Source organism: Limanda limanda, chromosome 13 (genome assembly GCF_963576545.1).
Source record: "Limanda limanda chromosome 13, fLimLim1.1, whole genome shotgun sequence".
NCBI classification, from domain to species: domain Eukaryota; kingdom Metazoa; phylum Chordata; class Actinopteri; order Pleuronectiformes; family Pleuronectidae; genus Limanda; species Limanda limanda.
In genome coordinates, this window is record NC_083648.1 from 25408416 (window position 1) to 25434725 (window position 26310).

Here is a 26310-nt window from a genome sequence, read left to right on the forward strand (position 1 = left end):
TGTGCTTATTATTTCTTTCTTTGCTGTACCTCCGTTCTTAAGCCCTCAGCAATGTAAAACAACCCTGATGGGGGAAGGGGTCGACAGGAAGTATAAGCTTTCGGGGGAACAGAAAAGGTGTCGCACAGCAAGGTCATTTCCGCAGGTAGTGTGTATAAAGTAAAATAACTAGTAAAATTCACAAATAATATTAAATTATAACTCTGACACAAGAGCATATCAGTTAGTCGTCTATGTTTGAAAATGTTCTGATCCCTTTGTTCATCAACAGAGAAATAGCTGCCTCCACACACTTACTGAACACCCTCATTGTCACATGGTCTTAAAAACTTGGAAAAACTCTCAACACTAAATCCACTGTGTGAAAACTTATAATTATATATATATATATTGTATAAAACAGTCAAGGTGCCGTTATTCATCATGACTGTAGTGAGACAGTTCATGTAGAAGCTCACATCTGTTTTGACGTCTCTTCTGCAGATTAAAACACAGTGTTAGAAAATATTTTACACAATAAGTATCAATGTTATCTTAAACATGCTAACTCATGTTACTCCTCTGTGGTGTAATAAACGGTGGTGGATCATGATCGTGTTGGCAGCTGATGTTGGACCCTGATGGCGGTAGTGGATCTCGACGATGGAATGTGGATTATGGTGGCATCTGATCGTGTTGACAGCTGATGGTGGATACTCAGACTTCTTGATACTCACATACTCTGCCCTTACTGACACTAATTCCTCAATTCATTTACTTTCCATTATGTTACAAATTGTTTATTCTAATCAATGCTGTAAATACTCTTATTTTACTGATGTTATTTGTTACACGTGGCATCTATTGCACCTCTGTCCGTACTGGGAGAGGGATCCCTCACATGTGGTCAACACTGTCAACACCATAATAACGTAACAACAATTTTATATGTTTACAATTTATATATGTTGTATTTGAAGCCAGACCTAGCTCAGTCATATTCACAACTTTTTTCGTAGAAGTAATTTTAAAGGTTTCAGCTGTGTGCTTTATTTTATTTGAATTAAAACAACATAACTTTAACTTGCCTCATAAAGGGAATAATTAAAACAATTTTATACATATAATTATGCATTTTACAAATAAATTAGTTTTATTGAAAGCAGTAAGCCAAGAGCTAAGAATCAGCATCAGAGGAAAGTCATGAGAAGGAGAGAACATGAAGGTTCAAGCCCTTTGGCAGGGTGATGAGAAGCAATGAGTGGTGCTCGCTGGTTATCTTATCAGAGACACTTCCTTCTGTTTGTTTGCAGTCTGATTATTTTTTACTTTCCCTGAATTTCTTCCCTGTCTTCACCATGAAATAATATAATATAAAATAGGTTAATTGGCATTTGGCTGAGAAAATTATTGAATAAAGAAAGAAATTTGAAAACAAGGATAAACACTGACTAAAATGAAAAGTGACTGACATGATCATGGACCGATAAATAACCCCAAATTATAGATGTAGGATATCCTCACTGTAAGTTAGGCATAATAGATGAATTCACAATGGTCTCAATCAAGTACATGGAATATTGATCATAACTTACATGTTTGGATTGTTGATCAGGTATGATGATGAAGTATGATGACTTTGGGTTTTAAAAGCTACTAGCAGTCAGTGTAGGTCACACTCTTATAATCGGAGACCAAACGCAGCCATTTCAGGTCTAACTCTTATAAGGCTTGGATCCTAATCAACAAGCTCTAGTATGTTTACTTCAGTCAGTAGCAGATTGCCCAATATACCCAACTCGTGTTATTATTGTGACTTGAGACTGTCATGTCTTGTGTGGAAATTAATTTAAACCGTATTTTTTTCAGTGAAGATGTAAGTTGATGATATAACTGAAAAAAATTAATAGGAATCTGAATAAAGAATTTATATATCTTATAAACATACACTGCTCAAAAAAATTAAAGGAAAACTTTGAAAACACATCAGATCTCATTGTGAAAAAAAATTATGTTGGATATTTATACTGATATGGACAGTTTAATGTCTTAGGAACAAAAGGATGCCCCATCTTTGATGGAAATAAAAGTTTTCAGCCTACAGAGGGCTCAATTTTATAGACACCCCGAAAATCATAGTGAAAAAGTGATGTGGCAGGCTTGTCCATTTTGCCAAAATTCAATTTCTGCAACTCAAAATGCTTCTCAATATCTTGTGTGGCCCCCACGTGCTAGTATGCATGCTTGACAACGTCGCGGCATGCTCCTAATGAGACAACGGATGGTGTCTTGTGGGATGTCCTCCCAGATCTGTCTAAGGGCATTAGTGAGCTCCTGTAAAGTCTGACTAGCAACCTGGCGGCGTCTGATGGACCGAAACATAATGTCCCAGAGGTGTTCTATCGGGTTTAGGTCAGGTGATCGTGAGGGCCATTCAATTGCATAAATTTCTTCATCCTCCAGGTACTGCCTGCATACCCTTGCCACATGAGGCCGGGCATTATCGTGCATCAGGAGAAACTCAGGACTTACTGCACCAGCGTAGGGTCTGACCATGGGTTCAAGGATTTCATCCCGATACCTAATAGCAGTAAGACTGCCGTTCTCTAGCCTGTAGAGGTCTGTGCGTCCCTCCATGGATATGCCTCCCCAGACCATCACTGACCCACCACCAAACCGGTCATGCTGAACGATGTTGCAGGCAGCAGAGCGTTCTCCTTGGCTTCTCCAGACCCTTTCACGTCTATCACAGGTGCTCAGGGTGAACCTGCTCTCATCTGTGAAAAGCACAGGGTGACTTCTGTAGGGTTAAGAAATCGCCTCATGCTCCCAGTAGAGATAATGACTCTAGCTAAAGCCAACACTAATGGAAAACCAGTCGAAGTGATCAAGAGGGAAAAATTTGAAATGGCCTCCATATGCAAAACCACTCCTATTTTGGGGGTCGTCTCATTGTTGCCCCTCTAGTGCACCTGTTGTTAATTCCATTAACACCAATGCAGCTGAAACTGATTAACAACCCCCTCTGCTACTTAACTGACCAGATAATTATCAAAAAAGTGCAATTGAATTCATGCCATACCCTGATAAAAAAGTGTTCCTTTAATTTTTTTGAGCAGTGTATTAACAGGAAAGGCGATTGACTGTCATAACCAAGATTTGCCTCAACTCTTCTCTATCACATCTGCGCAGTAAACAAAAAGTTGATCAAGTCAACTTATGGTTCACAATATTATAGTCAAATCGAAATACACATATAAATACAACATTTTATATTTAGAACTAAATACACATCATCATCGGGTTACAATACCAAAATGAAATTAAAATTATTATTAAAAAAGCAATAAAAGATTTAAAAATATATGATCAGGCCTGTCCTACAGCATGTCTTTATATTCTATTATAAATAAAGTTGTTTTATATATTTATTTAGCTCTGTATTAACAAATATAAATAAAGTTTATTAATTAATGTATCTATTTATTTAGAGTGTAAGAGTGTCTGGGTCCATGTGTGTCTCTGCCACAGTAGAGGTCCTCACATGTATGTTTACAAGACATCTCAATCCACTCAGTATTTAGGTGTTTAAATTAATTTCTATATACACTGTACATTCGTTTGCAGTATTTTCTATAGAGTATGAGGGGGAGAAAGAAGTAACGAAGAACAAATACTTCGCTACTGTACTTAATTAGATTTTTCAGAGGATTGATTACTTTCAATTCAGCAAGACTAGACTGCATGTGTCCATTGATTTGTCTTCTTCTCAGTACCAGCCCTGTGCAGGTTGGTAACAAAAGAGGAAAACTATCCTAGTTTGTGTGCCTACAACTTTTTTCGTTTTACTAAGTTATCAACAGGGTCAACGTGTATCGTTGAAGTTAAAATTCCTACTTTTTTACTCAAGTACATTTCGGAGCCTGTAGTAAAGGAGTTGAATCAGTACTTCTACTATTAGTACTATTTTTTTCCACTAGTATCTGTACAATAACTTTAAATCTACAGAGCCATATAGACGCAGTGAAAAGGAATAAATACCTAATTGTGTGTTTAGGAAGCAAATGAATCCAAAATAAACACTCGACAAGCTCACACATGAAGACGTGCAGAGCCAGGACCGGTGATGGTGGCCTGGAAACCACTGGACAGAAGTAAGTGGCAGCTTGACTTACTCCAGTCCAGACGGTGGCGCTAACGCACTTCTAACCGACATGTTTAAGACCGCGGAAGGAGTGAGTGTTCACGGGTCCACTCCTATGGTCCACTCGCGAAGAGTTCACCAGTGCGACCAGAGACTGTGTGTTAGGTCCCGCTTGTTGGTGTGAGACATGTCGGGCAGCAGAGTGATGAGAGCCATCAGAGTGAGTGAGTTTGGAGGCCCGTCAGTTCTCAGCCTGTGTTCCCAGGTGACCGTCCCAAAGCCCGGACCCAGACAGGTGAGACTAATGATTGATTCATTGCTTTTATTGGTTCTTTAAGAAGAAATGTCAAATATTCACAGGTACCAGCTCCTCATGTGAACTTCTGCTTCAGGGTAGTTTAAATATTTTTCTTGGATAACAAACACTTTCCAGTCAGTACATTATTAAAGACAAAAGTTATCAGATGTATTGATAATGAGCGTTTTTATTTGTTGTGTTTGTAAGTTTCAGCCTCGCAGGTCTCATATGGTGGAACAACACAACCTTGTTAAAGTTTTACTGTGTTCATCACGTGACAACCACAGCAGCTTTATAAAGAACAACAAACATGTTTAATATTAAGAGTTTGAAACAGTTTAGGTGTTAAAAAAACGACAGGATGATGAGTCAACCTGGCTGATAGTGTCCTTTAGTGGCACACATTTCTAACCACGTATTTAGTATGAACCTTTGAACTGTTGATCCAGCCTTGTCTCTATGACTAAACGTCATAATGCATGAATACAGTCATTATATTAGCCAATACAATAGTTAATAACTAATAAGACAACACAGTGTGTTATGAATAGGACAGTAGTAGTATTTTTTTCTGTTGTGCTTGGCCTTGGTTTTCTTGGATGTCTTATATGTCCATAAAAACCTCAGCATGTTTATTTGTCTGTTTTGAAATAGAACATGTTGATTTCGAACTGTTGGGCCTCTGGCTCTTCCGTGTCTCCTCTGTAGGTGTTGATCCGTGTCCAGGCCTGTGGCGTGAACCCTGTGGAAACTTACATCCGTGCTGGGACTTTCAGCATGAAACCCACCCTGCCGTACACACCGGGCACCGATGTAGCTGGAGTGGTGGAAACAGCTGGTGAAGGAGTAGTTGCATTTAAGGTCTGAATGAAAAACACTGCACATTAAAACAGAATTATTGGTGGATACAGTTGAAATGAATGAGATATCGTTTAGTAAAAACGACAAGTCCATTTAAAGCATGTATGTAAGTTCATATTCAATTGCGTGTGCGACTGCGTGTGTGTTGCAGGCAGGAGATCGGGTCTTCACCACAGCCACAGTGTCTGGAGCTTATGCAGAGTTCACTGTAGCAGCTGACGACTGTGTCCACAAACTGCCTGATGCTTTAGATTTCACACAGGGAGCAGCCATAGGGATTCCTTACTTCACTGCCTACAGAGCTCTGATTCACAAGTAAGACCATGTCACTATTAGAGGCTGCAGCTGCATCGTGGTGGTGAACGAACAGATGCATATGAGGCTTCACAGGCCAAGAGCCTTTTTTTTCCCAATTTTCAATATATCCCTCTGTACATTGCACAACAATAAGATTGTTATGCAAATTGTTGTTTATATGCTCACAAAAGACATTTAGCTGTTGGTAAAAAATGTCCCAAATACGCTCAGAGTATAAAGAAAATAAAGTTCGTCACAGGCTCACACACACATCCCAGTGTCATTGAAGTGTTGCTGGTGTATCTTCATATTATATCATTGTCAATCCCAGTGTCAGGCTAAATACATGCTTAAATGATATGAGAGCAGTTTGATTGCACAGAACATTTTCTGTATTAACTTTAAACTTCTTTCCTCCACGAACACCATCAGGACAATTCATGAATAAAGATTAAAGCAGTGACAGTTACATTTGGTACCCATAGATGTAATCATGGTAATATTAACAGCTGCAATGAACCTTGTTGTAATGGCAATAAAAAAATAGAGCTTCAGGAATAAAATAACCAAGAGAATAGTACTTTATCCTATTTAAATATTTGAACATCTTGTTTTTAATCTATTTCCATTCCTCTTAAAAGTAATGGAAATGTTTCCTTGTCTTGGGACTGATGTTAGTGGGGAAGTCAGCATGAATTAAAAAAAGAGCAGAGCACATTGATCTGTTCAGGTTTTTTATACAGAAAATACAGAGTGATGTTTATTGATATGAAAGAATGTGTTGTGTTACAGAGCCCATTCAAAGGCTGGAGAGACTGTCCTCATCCATGGAGCCAGTGGAGGGGTGAGAGTTTTTTTCTATTATACAGTTAAAATTATTTCTACATGCTAATTCTCGCGTTCATGTGTGTAGGTGGGTGTGGCTGCGTGTCAGTTGTCCCGTGCTCTGGGTCTCAGGGTGTTGGGAACAGCAGGGACACCAGAGGGAATGAAGCTGGTCCTCAACAATGGAGCTCACATGGCCTTTAATCACAGAGAACAGGGCTACACAGATAAAATCATGGTAAAAGCACAAGTACACAAACACCAGGAAGAAAACTCCTTTTAAACGATGAAGCATTTGAGTCACTGTTGCCTGAATATCTTCAGCTCACAGCATCACGTGTAGTTTTCTCCATTCACATTTCCAGACAGGTTCTTTTTAAGTGATGTTTGGATTGAATATCTCAGTGGCAGTGAACATGCCATGTGTCAGGATACTGTAGAATGATGACTCTGATTGGCAGTGTTGGGGAGTAACGGAATACATGTAACGGCGTTACGTATTTAGAATACAAATTATGAGTAACTGTATTCCGTTACAGTTACAAATTAAATAGATGGTATTCAGAATACAGTTACATTGTTGAAATCAGTGGATTACATGACGGTACTTCTCTGTTTCACGAGTTTAATCACTGTCTCGTAAATCCACCGGAGGCAAAGCCCCCAGGAAGCAGCTGGAGACCAGGGCTGCCGTAAGAGCGCCCGGCCCCCGGCGGCGTGAAGAAGCCTCACCGCTACCCGCTCGGGACCGTTACAGGCCCCGGGACCTTGGCTCTGAGAGAGTTCCGTCGCTACCAGAAATCTACGGAGCTGCTGATCCGCAAGCTGCCCTCCCAGCGCCTGGTGAGAGAAGACCGACCTGCGCTCCCAGAGCTCCGCTGTCATGGCTCTGCAGGAGACCAGCGAGGCACGCAGGGTTCACACCGGACGCTGAAGCGACGCTAAAATAATATCACCCGTTGACCCAGTAGTATAAAAGCATATGGTCACTTGTTGCTCCAACATTAACTGCAACAGCGTCCCAATTTAATGTCATCCATCTTCAAGAACTTCTCCGCTGTTTGCTCCGTTCAATGTCGGGTGTCGAGGGTAAATTACGTATTCTCCGCCCCCCCCCCCCCCTCTCTTTATTTAAAACTCCAGGACAACAGAAGGGGAATACAAACTATGGGATGCATGCTTTATCATTTATATCATATAAAATATGTCATCAATATCGTTTAAAATCCTTTTTCAGTGTGTTTCCTGGAGCGATATGCTCGCGTCAAGCGCAAAAAATAGACCCGACGCCGAAACGATCGCTGCACGGCGCGAGGCAGCCTTGGCGCAGGGGGGGGTTCAGCCTCCGGTGAGACCCGCACAGAGGTGGGAGTGGATGGGAGCCGGACATCCAGCGGGCCCGCAGCATCGGTGGAGAGAGAGTTTAAACTGCTGCTGCTCCACTGATTATAACAACGCCAATCATACACTTAAAAAATGCAATACAAACCGGAAGTATTCCAAGTATTCAGAATACGTTACTCAGATTAGTTAATGTAATGGAATACGTTACAGATTACATTTTTGTGCATGTATTCTGTATTCTGTAACGGAATACGTTTTGAAAGTATCCTTCCCAACACTGCTGATTGGTCAGTTGTTATGATGGTGAATTAACCTGGTGAGAAGTGAATCAGCTTCATAACACTGAAACCCCTTGTTCCAGGAAGCCACAGACGGCAGGGGCGTAGATGTGATAGTGGAGATGCTGTCAAATGTCAACCTGAGCAAAGACCTGGAGATGTTGGCCTACGGAGGACGTGTCACGGTCAGTAGCTGTACAATCTGTAGTTCTACCACAGCCAACATCTGGTTCAGTTCCTTCTCAACTTAATAAAAGGTACCACCAGACATCACACAAGGGTTTAGGGTCCAAAGATTTAACCCACCTGTCTTCATCTATCAGATCCACAAATTATATTTTCAGGAATATTCAGGAATTGATCATCACACAAAATGCTCTGCAGTTACTTTTTCTAAAATGTCAGTTAACGTGAATGAGGAGGCATTGGTTTAGGTAAAATATTGCAATAATAAAGGGATTGTGGTGGGAATTCATCACTAGCTTTACGGTAGTTATAACAACAATAAACTGTATTTAAACCACATTTTTCTAAAAAACTTAAAATGTACAAGCAGAAATTTGAGGTGAAAGGGACAAGTCCTTAATTATTAGCTCTACCTCTCAGACTCATCTCTCACTGACATGGTAAACATATCTTTTGGTTTAGCACGACTTTCCAAGGAAGTCATTATCTCCATCTCCAATGCTAGTCTGGTTTTTGATGGACCAGGTCCTAAAAGTAGGGGTCAAGGTTAGATGTCTGGTTCTCATCTTTAGGGAGGATTTCTGTGAAGATGACGATGTGCTGTAAACTGTATGTACAGTAACATGTTGGCTAGCCTGTTAAGCAGCACCGGCTCACGGGCGGGCCGGTGCTGCCGATAAGCCTCAAACATTGTTATTTTCAGAACTGCCTCGTACCGCTAGATACTGATGCAACATATCATTAGAAAGCTAAGATTCTTCCGATTCAACTGATGTAAACCATTTCAAGATCCGATCAACACAGCCGGTACAATTAACGTCTCAGTCAAGTCACTAACACAAAAAAAACAATCACAAAGTCGACGTCACTCACCTAAGAAGCATCAGATTAATCCACAGATCGATAACATTCCAACGAAAACAGTCTTGGTACATTGCCATAGGTCCAGACGATCCAATCCAGTAAGATAATCAGTCCAAAACACACTATTACATCAAAGAATAGCCACAGTCAGCTGTTGCGTAATCTCAGCGCAGCCAGCATCAAGATGTAAACAACATGAAAGATGTTTATTTGTATACATTTTAAACCATATGACCGGTTTTGCCTCCTTTATATAAAAGTATGATTTTGAGTGTAAAAGAAGCCTTTTTAGCCAAGGTGGTTACCATAATTCCAAATGGCCTTTGTGGAAAACGCCTAGACATGCCCTTAGGAAAAAATCTGTGAAATATTCATTTTCTGTGGTATTGTTATCAAATTTGAACCACGGCTAGTCAAGGCTTCATGCTAGGGTCCCAGTGTGTTTTCCAGCTCGTAAGTCCCAGCTAGAGTCTTCTGCAGGCATCTGTTTAACAAAAATTATTCAGGCGGAAATAAAAACCTTCTACTTCACTGTGTTCCAACTGCTATTACTCAATGTCAGTAGCACTTAGACTGATTCTGACTGTTGGGGGGGAAAGTTACCTTTCAAAGAGACCAAGCTCATGCATGTACTCCAAATGGTTCAAGAACAGCTTTCAATTTACTTTCGGTACTCCTCAGACAGGCATTTTAGGTGAATCTCACCCGCTGCTTAAGAGGCTAGCATGTTGCCTGTGTACAGATGATGTTAGGATAACACTTTTTTCTGAGCTTAGTGTGTTCTCCACTTAACACGGCACACTTGAGGTGCAGCTGCAACAGAAATAAAGCTTCAGGTGGCAAACAGTGATGCATTCAGAATTTTGCTGAAACGTCCAAGATGGAATAGTACAAGCCACATGCTTTATGTCTACATTTGTGAATCAATTAACTGACTCTAAAAAGTTGATTATAAGGGCCTTAATTGAGACTACACTACTTATCTCGTTTTATGAAATGCTTGAACAAATGTCTTTGTTTAATCTCTGTGGATTTTTAAAGTGTGATGATTGTATTTCTATATTTTTGTCTTATTTTGTCATTTTTGATATGGACCTATGACTCTGAAATATAGCTAAACAAATAAATCCACATGTAAATCATAGAAGAGATTCTCTTTATAAATGCAGAACTTGCTGGGGTACATTGTAATCAGTAACTGCTAATGGATAATTCATTATTTGTGAATAGTGCCAAAATACTTGCAGTTAACTCACTAATCCCATGGCACCAGTATACTTCCTGTTTACATCACCCAGACTTTGAATAACCCTGGTTGACATCAATGTTGACTTGTCTGTCACTTATCAAGATGACGCAGATTCCACTGAGGAGAAGTGACCAAGTGAACAACAAATTCACCACTAATACTCAAATACACATCAGCATCACTCTCATAGACAGTAAATACAAATGTATGTAGACTGAAGGTACAGAAACTGAAGCCAATTATTAATTTCCTATAGTAATCTATGAGAAAACAACTCTACTAAACATTTTCCAAAGGAGTTTATGGTCTCAATCTCTAGTTTCATGTCTTCTTCAACACAGCATGATCCTCATTTTATAAATGATGGTCCCATTTAGAGTAATAGACAACAATGCACAGTATGCATTGGGGCCTGCATACAGTATGATTGATAGCTAATTCCATCCAATGGGTGCTAGGTTGCAGTTGTAGGTGGGTATGCAGTGTCTCAAACTCTTAATCAGGCTCCACCCCACTCCTCCCATTATGCTTACTTTTAAGCTGTGTCTCAATTTGGGAGCTGCATTCTTCTGAGGCTGCATTTGAAGATCGATTGCTTCACAGCAGACTGTCCCAATTTGAAAGCTCTTCCAAATATGGACGGCACATGCTTTTTTCCAACTCCAACCAGCATATCCCATGATTCATTGTGCTTCTGTGACAAACTGAGGTAATGTCGGCAGCAAGCGAGGCGAAACTGCAGAACAATCTATTTTAAAATGTTGGTACTCAACCGAACACCTAATGGTACAAATGTTTAAAAAAGCTCATCTTTTCAATGTGTACATGAACCAAATAGCTTTTTCAGCAGCTCTGTTGCTAGGCAACAGCTGTAAGGGCGGGACAAGCTGTTGATGCAATATCAGGACAGACCGTTTTAGTTCCTAAAACCAAACCTATTCTTGACTCCTTGTAACACACAATGTCTTTTTCTGTTTATTTAGCCAGCTAATGACCTGATTTTGGTAGAAATTTGGTAGAGTTTGGTAGAAGCATCACAGTAGTATCACAGCTGGGTCAATTGCTTGCACACTCCTTCATCTCTCTCACCTTTGCTCTCCTCTTCCTCCGTTAGGTTATTGGCTCCAGGGGCCCCATAGAGATCAACCCAAGTGACACCATGGCTAAAGAAAGCAGCATCATTGGAGTGGTTCTTTTCTTTGCTACACCGGTACGAAAATCTCACTTGATGGTTTGATTAGGTCTGATTTGTTTCATTGGATTCTGTTATGGTTTTTTTTAAGGCTTCACTTACTATGTGTGAGATTTATGGCAGATGTTTTATCCATGAGCCAACACAATTAAGTGTAATGCTGTTTACTCTTTGGACAGGTTACTTCTACCTTCTTACCCCAGCAAATCGGAAAATTCTGTTGTCTCCTCACGAGTCTTGGCTGAAGCAAGAATTTGACCACAATCACATAATAACATAACCACAAATAATGGATAGCAAACAGCTTTTTACATGGAGGCAAGAAAAGCTGATCCTGCTACAATGCTCTGTTTTTTACTACATATCTCTTCCCTCGCTCCTCCTCCCTCTTCTGTTCTCAGGAAGAGATGAAAGAGTGTGCAGCGCTTCTCTACGCAGGAATGGAAGCTGGTTGGCTGCGTCCAGTCGTCGGTTCCCAGTATCCACTCGACAAAGCTGCCCAGGCCCACCATGACATCATCGAGTCCCCTGGGGCAGCTGGGAAGATAGTCTTAACCATGTGATGCCATGACGATACCACAGATCAAAGGTCATTACCTAGGGTTCGGGCTGTTGATAAAGTAGAGACTACAACAGCAACTAAATATGAATAAAAAGAACTATCTGTATTTTTTCACAAATTTTAATAAATCATGCTCACAAGTGATGATGTGACAGTCGCTGTTGTATTCCTTCCATGGTAACATTAGTGCCATTTGCTGCAGTGGGTACGAATGGTGAAAAGTGGTGCTCATAGTTATCAACCTAGGAAATTATCATGTTGATCTGCGGCTGGATGCCTTTGGCTTTACAGAGTTTTATAGTGAGTTCCAGCTCATTATTTAGCTCATCTGGTCGACAGCTTCACTGTCACCACTTATACATTTTATTTCACCAGAATCTCACCAGTGCGGTGCCAGTTGAGAACTGATCGTTACATAGTCCACTCTCCTTATCAGTGTGGACTATTCCAATGAACCAATTTGCTGTTTGCGGACCGCAAAACCTCAAAGGAACCAATGATTAACCGTAATCATTAAATAATAAACATGTTTTTCTACTGTACAGCTTCTAATTTGATCATCAGTCACTGAAATATTTTCAAGTTAATACAAGCCTGTGAGATGTGAAATGAGAGTAAGGAATTAGACAGCTGCTATCAAATTTTGAGAATTATTGACAAAAACATGAATACCCTTTTTCCATTAACAAGTCTAATATTGTCCACAGTTGCTCACGCAGTCATTAAGGGGCCAACATCCCAAAGACACTTGAGAAAATGGGAGCTTTGTATATGTACAATATCCTTACCTTACATGCAAATGAATGAAAAACCATTTCCCAATTAAATACCAAATAAAAATACTTAAATTTTTGTGACAGTTCCATCATAACTATTGATATTAAGCGGAAATAATTCGATCAAAAGAGCTACATTCAAGGAAAGTGGAAAGTGAGTCAGAGCTGACATCTGTTCCTCTCAGGTGACAGTCGGCTCTACTGAGCATGCCCCATACACAGCCAGGTCACCTTAGCTCAGGGGTGGGCAAACTTTTTGACTCGCGGGCCACAATGGGTTTCAAAATTTGACAGACGGGCCGGGCCAGGAACAGATGGATGGAGTGTTTTTGTGAACTAATATAAAAGACATGGAAAAATCATTACATGAAAGGATTTGGCCTTTTCCAAGTAGCAAAGCACTTATTTGCAAGGCCATTTAACAAAAAGCCGCCTTCAGAAAAAGACTTGCTAGCCTTTGCTATTTCGAATACCCCCCCAAAAATATGCCTTGGTATATGACTTTAATTGCAGTTTGTCTGTGAAAAAAATGTTGCTGAGTCTGTAAATTAGTCGCCAACCTCTGAGCTGCAGCCACACGTTCTTGCGTTGACTGCTTGCCAGCGTAGTTAGCATGCTTCGTAGCAAAGTGACGGCTGATGTTGTACTCCATGAAATCGGCATTTCAGGCATACAGCCTTCGATTGGACATCAGTTAAAAAGTATTTTGTTGTCGACTCCGTGTTAAACACTCACACTCATTGTCCACTTTTCGTTTCCTTGATCCTCTCATTTTACAGAAGGGCTCACAGGGCAAAGGGAAAAAGTGAAGGGAGATCAGGTGCCCTTTCGAGCCCTATACACCACACTCCCGGGCAAATTTAATTTAGCTGATGCTTTTATCCAAAGCGACTTACAATAAGTGCATTCAACCCCGAGGGTTCAAACCCAGAACAACAAGAATCAAGTAGGTACTATTTCTTCAAAAATAAAGCAAAACTACAAAGTTCTATAAGTACGTGCCATTAAGTACGTGTACGTATACGGCCCGCGGGCCGTACTTTGCCCATGTCTGCCTTAGCTACACACACTCATATACACAGTAGCTGCTACACCACTGTAGCAACCAGTCAGTGATGAAGCAGTGAGTTTAAATCCCCTGACAACAGACATCCAACAGAGCTACAGTTCATTCATATGGATTAATATGGGAGTGGAGTGTACCATGTCCTCAGGAGGGGTAGTTGCTTGGGTTCCAATCAACAGGTAAGCAGTTTATAGGGTTTTTATATGGTATTGGACTCAGCCATTATTTGTTTATTTTAGGAGGATGTGTTTGATTGACAAAAATTAGGCAACTGGTATAAGAAAATATGACATTTAAAAAACAATCTGTCACAAGTTTAGTTATCCCTGGTATAGGTAGACATACTAAGAGAGAAGTTGTTACTCAGATATGGTTACCATGGAAACCATGGCTGCGTAGGTGCGCATACTGGGCGGCTGTCGGCGGTTCGATCCCCAGTCTGAACCATCTGCATGCCGAAGTGTCCTTGGGCAAGATGCTGAACCCTCAATAGCCCCCCATAGAATAACAAAGTGCTGCAAGTAGATGCACTGTATGAATGTGTGTGTGAATGGGTGAATGTGTAACTGTACTGTAAAGCGCTTTGAGTGGTCATCATCAGACTAGAAAAGCGCTATATAAATACAAATCCATTTACCAAATCCATTTACTTCTAGGAGGCATAGCAACGTTTGTCTTTGCATTGAATGCACTGTTCCGAATGAGCATGACTTCTCCTACTGAAATAATTGAATTTTCTCCACGCAAGCTAGTATGGAGGGAGAAGATATTCTGTCTACAGCTAACTTTTCTTTTTCCACTAAAGTCTTTTATGGATTATTCAAAACAAACCTACAATAAAAGGAGAACATATCTAACAAAAAATCCAACAGGGAAAAAAATACAAATGTAGAGAGTGTTTACGTTGAACATTTTACCGTTTCTAGTGTAATTCGCCCTTAATCAGTTTTTCATCCAATCATTTTTATAGATACAAGTGTTGTGACAGAGCTGATGTCTCTTAACCTTAACATTTGTTCCCTATTTTCTGGTAAATGCATCTTCTGTCTCTCTTGAACAATAAGTCATAATTTCAATCACATATATTTCCTGTACTCTATCTAACCATTGTCCATGTCTGGGTTTGTTCCTATCAAGCCAGTATCAAGCTTCTTGCGGTGGCCTGTCTTCCAGCTGTGAGTAGAATTTTGACCAGATACTTTTCTTCCTCCAGAACCATCACTATCATTTATAGGCAGCTAGTGAACAGTGTGTTTATCAGAGCTTTTTGTCTGGGAGAGATGATAATCTGTCATAGTCTGTCATGGGAAACTTCTGCAGTTGCTCATGTTCACTAATCAGCCACGCTAATCTGTTAATAATATGAAACCTTGCTGTTGTTTGGTAACTCATAATATTTCATCAGAGGGGAGGGCACACTAAAGAGAAGTCTATCAGGGGAAGAGCTTGAGCAGACACAGCCGCGTCATGGCTGTCATCCATCAGTGTTCTCTTTGGATGACCTAAGTCTCCTCTGATGATACCACACACACATATATATTCTCTCTCTTCACTTAATTCATTTTAATGTTTTAAGGTCCCAGTAGATGACGATGGTGATAATGATGAAGCTCTGCTTGGTAACAGCCCTATGGAAGAAATGCTACCTTATCACCATGTTACCTGTACTCTGACACAATATCACCTGTTAGTATAATACTTTTCATTATCAGTATAATTGAATCATTGAAATTTGTTCCAATGCAGTTATTGCAAGTCGATTGTCACACTGACTATTAATAAAGTAATAAAGTCTTCAGCCCACCAACCTTAGGTGTTTTGCGGATGTTGCTGCTGTCAGTTATCAGAGCCCTGCATGTGTCCCATCATGCTTTGCTTCCGCCGTGGTCACAGACTGGCTCATAGGTAACACACATTCTGTGTGTGCACAGTCCATAACTATAAGATTTAATTCAATTCAATTTTATTTGTATAGTGAAGACCTTAAAAATGAAATGATGTGTTTACATAAATACAAATGCACATGCATACACACACAGGCACAAATGTGTTCGCAGGTGGAGGAAAACCTGTGATGACACAGGTATAATAACTCAACAGTTGTTGATGAGATAGTACTGAGCAGTAAAACAGCCTTTGAGAAGTAGTTATTTTCCGTTATACCATCTTATGTCACCAGTTTATTTCAACATTCTTACATTTGCGTCATAATTGCAAAATAAATTAAAACGAGATCTCATCCCTGCTGCCTCTCAGAGCCTCATAACAATCATAGGATGGGATGTGATCAGGGTTACAACTGCAGCTGGCCACCTGTGACTCCTCCAACCAGGACATGGCAGTGTTATGTCACTACCGTACACTCAAGACCAGCCATCACTGCAGTTATCTGCTTTATTGGTTAGAATGATTCACAACAGAAAGAAAGTAGGTTTAGCTGTGTCACTTCACAAAGTCATGTGTCTTTTCTGAAAGTTATTGAGTCAGTCTGTATCATGGTTTAGAAAAAGCATTAGATGCAGAGATGATATGACTGGTTAAAATGTCATAGCATTTTAAAAAGAGGAAAACTATCCTATTTTGTGTGCCTACAACTTTTTTCGTTTTGCTCATTTATCAACAGGGTCATCGTGTATCGTTGAAGTTAACATTTTTACTTTTGTACTCAAGTACATTTCAGAGCCTGTAGTAGAGGAGTTGAATCAGTCCTTCTACTACTAGTAGCCTACTATTACTTGTATTTTTTTAACACTAGTATCTGCACAATAACTTTAAATCTACAGAGCCATATAGACGCAGTGAAAAGGAATACATATCTAATTGTGTGTTTAGGAAGCAAATGAATCCAAAATGAAAACTCGACAAACTCACACATGAAGACGTGCAGAGCCAGGACCGGTGATGGTGGCCTGGAAACCACTGGACAGAAGTAAGTGACAGCTTGACTTACTCCAGTCCAGACGGTGGCGCTAACGCACTTCTAACCGACATGTTTAAGACCGCGGAAGGAGTGAGTGTTCACGGGTCCACTCCTATGGTCCACTCGCGAAGAGTTCACCAGTGCGACCAGAGACTGTGTGTAAGTTTCCGCTTGTTGGTGTGAGACATGTCGGGAAGCAGAGTGATGAGAGCCATCAGAGTGAGTGAGTTTGGAGGCCCGTCAGTTCTCAGCCTGTGTTCCCAGGTGACCGTCCCAAAGCCCGGACCCAGACAGGTGAGACTCCCAGCTGATCCCAGCTGATCACCAGGTCCAGTCAGTACACACTCCTGCAGTCACATCACGACACCAGTCCAGTGAAGCTGCTGAAGGCCAAGTCATTGTGTCAGTAGCACCTTTTAAACAATAGAGTGTGTCTCTTGTCTTTACAGTTGCATCACCTGACTTTACTGTTAAGTTTGGTCTCTATTTGCCTGGTGGGAATAATGTCAGCTCACAGCGGCACACAGGTTCAACTCCAGCCCTGCTCATGGGAATGGCTGCATGGCCGGACTTTACTCCCGAGGGGCCCCTCTGGACCCACAGCACATGTGTCCGTTTAGTTAGTTCCACAGGCGCTGTGAAACCAGTATGTGTGTTGTAGCTGGAATTGCTGATTAATAAACAAGTCAACTAGCAGAAAATAGCAAATGCTATTAATGATTGATTCATTGCTTTTATTGGTTCTTTAAGAAGAAATGTCAAATATTCACTGGTACCAGCTCCTCATGTGAACTTCTGCTTCAGGGTAGATTTAACAATTTTCTTGGATAAACACTTTCCAGTCAGTATATTATTAAAGACAAAAGTTATCAGATGTATTGATAATGAGCGTTTTTATTTGTTGTGTTTGTAAGTTTCAGCCTCGCAGTTCTCATATGGTGGAACAACACAACCTTGTTAAAGTTTTACTGTGTTCATCACGTGACAATCACAGCAACTTGATAAAGAACAACAAACATGTTAAATATAAAGAGTTTGAAACAGTTTAGGTGTTAAAACGACAGGATGATGAGTCAACATGGCTGATAGTGTCCTTTAGTGGCACACATTTCTAACCATGTATGTAATATGAACCTTTGAACTGTTGATCCAGCCTTGTCTCTATGAATAAACGTCATAATGCATTAATACAGTCATTATATTAGCCAATAAAATAGTAAATAACTAATAAGACAACACAGTGTGTTATGAATAGGACAGTAGTAAATAAAACTTATTCTAATTGAAAGGATAAGCTGTGCTGTTACAGTTGAGATTTGACACTTTTTAGGACTGTTTTGAAATAGAACATGTTGATTTTTAACTGTCTGGCCTCTGGCTCTTCCATGATGTGTCTCCTCTGTAGGTGTTGATCCGTGTCCAGGCCTGTGGCGTGAACCCTGTGGAAACTTACATCCGTGCTGGGACTTACAGTAAGAAACCCACCCTGCCGTACACACCGGGCAACGATGTAGCTGGAGTGGTGGAAACAGCTGGTGAAGGAGTCGTTGCATTTAAGGTCTGAAAGAAAAAAACTGCACATCAAAACAGAATTATTGGTGGATACAGTTGAAATGAATGAGATATCGTATAGTAAAAACGACAAGTCCATTTAAAGCATGTATGTAAGTACATATTCAATTGCACCTTATCCATTTTGCTGGTTTTAAGCACTAGATACCAATACAAAAACACGTATTGGAAAATAAAAACGTATTTGAAAAGTATTTGTGTGTGTGTGCGTGTGTGTGTGTGTGCGTGTGTGTGTGCGTGTGTGTGTGTGTGTGTTGCAGGCAGGAGATCGGGTCTTCACCACAGCCACAGTGTCTGGAGCTTATGCAGAGTTCACTGTAGCAGCTGACGACTGTGTCCACAAACTGCCTGATGCTTTAGATTTCACACAGGGAGCAGCCATAGGGATTCCTTACTTCACTGCCTACAGAGCTCTGATTCACAAGTAAGACCATGTCACTATTTCCAATTTTGTTTACATATTCATATATTTTCACTATATCCCTCTGTACATTGCACAACAATTATATTGTTATGCAAATTGTTGATTATATGCTCACAAAATACATTTAGCTGTTGGTAAAAACTGTCCCAAATATGCTCAGAGTATAAAGAAAGTAAAAGTCATCACAGGCTCACACACACATCCCAGTGTCATTGAAGTGTTGCTGGTGTATCTTAATATTATATCATTGTCAATCCCAGTGTCAGGCTAAATGGATGCTTAACTGATATTAGAGAGCAGTTTGATTGCACAGAACATTTTCTGTATTAACTTTAAACTTCTTTCCTCCACGAACACCATCAGGACAATTCATGAATAAAGATTAAAGCAGTGACAGTTACATTTGGTACCCATAGATGTAATCATGGTAATATTAACAGCTGCAATGAACCTTGTTGTAATGGCAATAAAAAAATAGAGCTTCAGGAATAAAATAACCAAGAGAATAGTACTTTATCCTATTTAAATATTTGAACATCTTATTTTATTTTTTATTTATTCCATTCCTCTTGAAAGTAATGGAAATGTTGCCTTGTCTTGGGACTGATGTTAGTGGGGAAGTCAGCATGAATTAAAAAAGAGCAGAGCACATTGATCTGTTCAGGTTTTTTAAACCGAAAATACAGAGTGATGTTTATTGATATGACAGAATGTGTTTTATTCTGCTATGTGTTGTGTTACAGAGCCCATTCAAAGGCTGGAGAGACTGTCCTCATCCATGGAGCCAGTGGAGGGGTGAGAGTTTTTTTCTATTTTACTGTTAAAATAATTTCTACATCCTAATTCTCTCTCTTTGTGCGTGCGTGTGTGTGCGTTCATGTGTGTAGGTGGGTGTGGCCGCGTGTCAGTTGTCCCGTGCTCTGGGTCTCAGGGTGTTGGGAACAGCAGGGACACCAGAGGGAATGAAGCTGGTCCTCAACAATGGAGCTCACATGGCCTTTAATCACAGAGAACAGGGCTACACAGATAAAATCATGGTAAAAGCACAAGTACACAAACACCAGGAAGAAAACTCCTTTTACACGATGAAGCATTTGAGTCATTGTTTCCTGAATATCTTCAGCTCACAGCATCACGTGTTGTTTTTTCCCTTCACATTTCCAGGTTCTTTTTAAGTGATGTTTGGATTGAATAGCTCTGGTAGTGATCATGCCATGTGTCAGGATCCTGTAGATAGAATGATGACTGTGATTGGTCAGTTGTTATGATAGTGAATTAACCTGGTGAGAAGTGAATCAGCTTCATAACACTGAAACCCCTTGTTCCAGGAAGCCACAGACGGCAGGGGCGTAGATGTGATAGTGGAGATGCTGTCAAATGTCAACCTGAGCAGAGACCTGGAGATGTTGGCCTACGGAGGACGTGTCACGGTCAGTAGCTGTACAATCTGTAGTTCTACCACAGCCAACATCTGGTTCAGTTCTTTCTCAACTTAATAAAAGGTACCACCAGACATCACACAAGGGTTTAGAGTCCAAAGATTTAACCCACCTGTCTTCATCTATCAGATCCACAAACTATATTTTCAGAAATATTCAGGAATTGATCATCACACAAAATGCTCTGCAGTTACTTTTTCTCAAATGTCAGTTAACGTGAATGAGGAGGCAGTGGTTTAGGTAAAATATTGCAATAATCAAGGGATTGTGGTGGGAATTCATCACTAGCTTTAATAATTACACCAATAAACTGTTTTTAAACCACATTATTCTGAAAAACTCAGAATGGACAAGCAGAAATTTGAGGTGAAAGGGACAAATCCTTAATTATTAGCTCTACCTCTCAGACTCATCTCTCACTGACATGGTAAACATATCTTTTGGTTTAGCAAGACTTTCCAAGGAAGTCATTATCTCCATCTCCAATGCTTGTCTGTTTTTTGATGGACCAGGTCCTAAAAGTAGTGGACAAGGTAAGATGTCTGGTTCACATCATTAGGGAGGATTTCTGTGAAGATGACGATGTGCTGTAAACTGTATGTACAGTAACATGTTGGCTAGCATGTTGCCTGTGTACAGATGATGTTAGGATAACACTTTTTTCTGAGCTTAGTGTGTTCTCCACTTAACACGGCACACTTGAGGTGCAGCTGTTGTCATGCAACAGTAATAAAGCTTCAGGCGGCCAACAGAACTGGACTGAAATGTCCAAGATGGAATAGTACAAGCCACATGCTTTATGTCTACATTTGTGCATCAATTAACTGACTCTAAAAAGTTGATTATAAGGGCCTTAATTGAGACTACACTACTTATCTCGTTTTATGAAACGCTGGAACAAATGTCTTTGTTTAATCTCTGTGGATTTTTAAAGTGTGATGATTGTATTTCTATATTTTTGTCTAGTATTTTTTCATTTTTGATATGGACCTATGACTCTGAAATATAGCTAAACAAATAAATCCACATGTAAATCATAGAAGAGATTCTCTTTATAAATGCAGAACTTGCTGGGGTACATTGTAATCAGTAACTGCTAATGGATAATTCATTATTTGTGAATAGTGCCAAAAGACCTGCAGTTAACTCACTAATCCCATGGCACCAGTATACTTCCTGTTTACATCACCCAGACTTTGAATAACCCTGGTTGACATCAATGTTGACTTGTCTGTCACTTATCAAGATGACGCAGATTCCACTGAGGAGAAGTGACCAAGTGAACAACAAATTCACCACTAATACTCAAATACACATCAGCATCACTCTCATAGACAGTAAATACAAATGTATGTAGACTGAAGGTACAGAAACTGAAGCCAATTATTAATTTTTTATAATAATCTATGAGAAAACAACTCTACTAAACATTTTCCAAAGGAGTTTATGATCTCAATCTCTAGTTTCATGTCTTCTTCAACACAGCATGATCCTCATTTTATAAATGATGGTCCCATTTAGAGTAAAAGACAACAATGCACAGTATGCATTGGGCCCTGCATACAGTATGATTGATAGCTAATTCCATCCAATGGGTGCTAGGTTGCAGTTGTAGGTGGGTAAGCAGTGTCTCAAACTCTTAATCAGGCTCCACCCCACTCCTCCCATTATGCTTACTTTTAAGCTGTGTCTCAATTTAGGAGCTGCATTCTTCTGAGGCTGCATTTGAAGATCGATTGCTTCACAGCAGACTGTCCCAATTTGAAAGCTCTTCCAAATATGGACGACAAATGCTTTTTTCCAACTCCAACCAGCATATCCCATGATTCATTGTGCTTGTGACAGCTGCGTAGACCGGGTCCTCCGAAGGTTGTGGCCCCTGAATTGAGACACAGCTTTAGTCATAGGTTTGGTTTTTAGTTCCCACAACCAAACCTATTCTTGACTCCTTGTAACACACAATGTCTTTTTCTTTTTATTTAGCCAGCTAATGACCTGATGTTTGGTAGAAGCATCACAGTAGTATCACAGCTGGGTCAATTGCTTGCACACTCTTTCATCTCTCTCACCTTTGCTCTCCTCTTCATCCCTTAGGTTGTTGGCTCCAGGGGCCCCATAGAGATCAACCCCAGAGACACCATGGCTAAAGAAAGCAGCATCATTGGAGTGGTTCTTTTCTTTGCTACACCGGTACGAAAATGACACTTGATGGTTTGATTAGGTCTGATCTGTTTCATTTGATTCTGTTATGGGTTTTTTTAAGGCTTCACATACTGAATGTGTCTGAGATTAATGGCAGATGTTCTATCCATGAGCCAACACAATTAAGTGTAATGCTGTTTACACTTTGGACAGGTTACTTCTACCTTCTTACCCCAGCAAATCGGAAAATTCTGTTGTCCTCTAACGCGTCTTGCCTGAAGCAAGAATTTGACCACAATCACATTATAACATAACCACAAATAATGGATAGCAAACAGCTTTTTACATGGCGGCAAGAAAAGCTGATCCTGCTACAATGCTCTGTTTTTTCAAAACATTTTCTTCATATCTCTTCCCTCGCTCCTCCTCCCTCTTCTGTTCTCAGGAGGAGATGAAAGAGTGTGTAGCGCTTCTCTACGCAGGAATGGAAGCTGGTTGGCTGCGTCCAGTTGTCGGTTCCCAGTATCCACTCGACAAAGCTGCCCAGGCCCACCATGACATCATCGAGTCCCCTGGGGCAGCTGGGAAGATAGTCTTAACCATGTGATGCCATGACGATACCACAGGTCAAAGGTCATTACCTAGGGTTCGGGCTGTTGATAAAGTAGAGACTACAACAGCAACTAAATATGAATAAAAAGAACTATCTGTATTTTTTCACAAATTTTAATAAATGATGATGTGACAGTCACTGTTGTATTCCTTCCATGGTAACATTAGTGTGCATTTGCTGCAGTGGGTACGAATGGTGAAAAGTGGTGCTCATAGTTATCAACCTAGGAAATTATCATGTTGATCTGCGGCTGGATGCCTTTGGCTTTACAGAGTTTTATAATGAGTTCCAGCTCATTATTTAGCTCATCTGGTCGACAGCTTCACTGTCACCACTCATACATTTTTTTTTCACCAGAATCTCACCAGTGCGGTGCCAGTTGAGAACTGATCGTTACATAGTCCACTCTCCTTATCAGTGTGGAATAATCTAATGAACCAATTTGCTGTTTGCAGACCGCAAAACCTCAAAGGAACCAATGTTTTACCATGATTAACAGTAATCATTAAATAATAAACATGTTTTTCTACTGTACAGCTTCTAATTTGATCATCAGTCGCCAAAATCTTTTCAAGCTGACTCATACAAGCCTGTGAGATGTGAAATGAGAGGAAGGAAATAGACCGCTGCTATAAAATGTTGAGAATTATTGACAAAAACATGACTACCCTTGTCCCATTACCAAGTCTAATATTGTCCACAGTTGCTCACGCAGTCATTTAGGGGCCAACATCCCAAAGACACTTGAGAAGATGGGAGCTATGTATAAGTACAATATCCTCACCTTACAAGCAAATTAATGAAAAACCTTTTCCCAATTAAATACCTAATAAAAATACTCAAATTTTTGTGACAGTTTCATCAAAACTATTGATATTAAGCTGAAATAATTAGAACAAAAGAGCTAAATTCAAGGTTAATTTGTGGAAAGTGAGTCAGAGCTGACATCTGTTCCTCTCAGGTGACAGTCGGCTCTACTGAGCATGCTCCATACACAGCCAGGTCACCTTAGCTACACACACTCGTATACACAGTAGCTGCTACACCACTGTAGCAACCAGTCAGTGATGAAGCAGTGAGTTTAAATCCCCTGACAACAGACATCCAACAGAGCTACAGTTCATTCATATGGATTAATATGGGAGTGGAGTGTACCATGTCCTCAGGAGGGGTGGTTGTTTGGGTTCCGATCAACAGGTAAGCAGTTTATAGGGTTTTTATATGGTATTGGACTCAGCCATTATTTGTTTATTTTAGGAGGATGTGTTTGATTGACTAAAATTAGGCAACTGATATAAGAAAATCTATGACATTTAAAAAACAATCTGTCACAAGTTTAGTTATCCCTGGTATAGGTAGACATACTAAGAGAGAAGTTGTATCTCAGCTACTGTTACCGTAGAAACCATGGCTGCGTATGTGCATACTTCTGGGAGGCAGAGCAACATTTGTCTTTGCATTGAATGCACTGTTCCGAATGAGCATGACTGATAATAGAGTTAAAGTTAATGTTGATCAGCTGTATTGTTATCTCCTGCTGAAATAATTGAATTTTCTCATCGCAAGCTAGTATGGAGGGAGAAGATATTCTGTCTACAGCTAACTTTCCTTTTTCCACTAAAGTCTTTGTTGATTTTATGGATTATTCAAAACAAACCTACAATAAAAGGAAAACAAATCTAACAAAAAATCCAACAGGGAAAAAAATACAAATGTAGAGAGTGTTTACGTTTCTAGTGTAATTCGCCCTTAATCAGTTTTGTCTGGGAGAGATGATAATGATTTTATGTTGAGGGTTGATGAGAACATTGAGATTCAACCGTATACTCACGGATTGATAACTGAATGGGCAGACGAGGCAAGGCATCTGGTTATCACTTGCAATAGAAACAAAAACACACAGTACAATGAAAAGATGCACAAAGAACACTGACACTATTATTATTATTATTGAATATTTATATTAAATCAAATAAAGTGTGATGTTTTGGTTAGTGGTGCTATCTGTACTAGGTTGACACAAAATACACCCTAACCCTAACCCTAACCCTAACCCTAACCCTAACCCTAACCCTAACACCCTAACCCTAACCCTAACCCTAACCCTACTAACCCTAACCCTAACCCTAACCCTAACCCTAACCCTTTGAGGTGGAACTGCAAACTGTCATAGTCTGTCATGGGAAACTTCTGCAGTTGCTCATGTTCAGTAATCAGCCACGCTAATCTGTTAATAATATAAAACCTTGCTGTTGATTGGTAACTCGTATTTCATCAGAGGGGAGGGCACACTACAGAGAAGTCTATCAGGGGAAGAGCTTGAGCAGACACAGCAGCGTCATGGCTGTCATCCATCAGTGTCCACTTTGGATGACCTAAGTTTCCTCTGATGATACCACACACACATATATATTCTCTCTCTTCACTTAATTCATTTAACTTGTTTTAAGGTCCCAGTAGATGACGATGGTGATAATGATGAAGCTCTGCTTGGTAACAGCCCTATGGAAGAGATGCTACCTTATCACCATGTTACCTGTACTCTACACACAATATCACCTGTAAGTATAATACTTTTCATTATCAGTATAATTGAGTCATTGAAATTTGTTCCAATGCAGTTATTGCAAGTCGATTGTCACACTGACTATTAATAAAGTAATAAAGTCTTCAGCCCACCAACCTTAGGTGTTTTGCGGATGTTGCTGCTGTCAGTAATCAGAGCCCTGCATGTGTCCCATCATGCTTTGCTTCTGCTGTGGTCACAGACTGGCTCATAGGTAACACACATTCTGTGTGTGCACAGTCCATAACTATAAGATTTAATTCAATTCAATTTTATTTGTATAGTGAAGACCTTAAAAATGAAATGATGTGTTTACATAAATACAAATGCACATGCATACACACACAGGCACAAATGTGTTCGCAGGTGGAGGAAAACCTGTGATGACACAGGTATAATAACTCAACAGTTGTTGATGAGATAGTACTGAGCAGTAAGACAGCCTTTGAAAAGTAGTGATTTTCCGTTATACCATCTTATGTCACCAGTTTATTTCAACATTCTTACATTTGCGTCATAATTGCAAAATAAATTAAAACGAGATCTCATCCCTGCTGCCTCTCAGAGCCTCATAACAATCATAGGATGGGATGTGATCAGGGTTACAACTGCAGCTGGCCACCTGTGACTCCTCCAACCAGGACATGGCAGTGTTATGTCACTACCGTACACTCAAGACCAGCCATCACTGCAGTTATCTGCTTTATTGGTTA

The 26310-nt window shown here is 40.1% G+C and overlaps 2 protein-coding genes across 4 annotated transcripts; both read left to right on the plus strand.

Moving 5' to 3' along the window:
- The first annotated feature begins 4226 nt into the window (after nt 1-4226).
- LOC133018119 (quinone oxidoreductase-like) lies at nt 4227-12223 on the plus strand. Of its 2 annotated transcripts, none has more exons than XM_061084432.1 (8): nt 4227-4418; nt 5130-5282; nt 5434-5597; nt 6372-6423; nt 6493-6642; nt 8110-8211; nt 11440-11535; nt 11697-11999. In XM_061084432.1, the coding sequence occupies exons 1-8, from the start codon at nt 4311-4313 to the stop codon at nt 11760-11762; spliced, it is 891 nt and encodes a 296-aa protein (XP_060940415.1). In that variant the 5' UTR covers nt 4227-4310; the 3' UTR covers nt 11763-11999. The 2 variants fall into 2 exon arrangements, with proteins under 2 accessions (XP_060940415.1, XP_060940414.1); XM_061084431.1 differs by having other exon boundaries at nt 4229-4418; nt 11919-12223.
- A 4711-nt stretch (nt 12224-16934) lies between these two features.
- On the plus strand, nt 16935-23169 carry LOC133017928 (quinone oxidoreductase-like). 2 transcript variants are annotated; one of them, XM_061084183.1, is made up of 8 exons: nt 16935-17135; nt 18247-18399; nt 18674-18837; nt 19581-19632; nt 19725-19874; nt 20166-20267; nt 22371-22466; nt 22864-23169. In XM_061084183.1, exons 1-8 carry the CDS (start codon nt 17028-17030, stop codon nt 23023-23025), a joined length of 987 nt encoding a protein of 328 aa, XP_060940166.1. In that variant the 5' UTR covers nt 16935-17027; the 3' UTR covers nt 23026-23169. The 2 variants fall into 2 exon arrangements, with proteins under 2 accessions (XP_060940166.1, XP_060940167.1); XM_061084184.1 differs by lacking the exons at nt 16935-17135; nt 18247-18399 and adding an exon at nt 18422-18505.
- The last annotated feature ends 3141 nt before the right edge of the window (nt 23170-26310 follow it).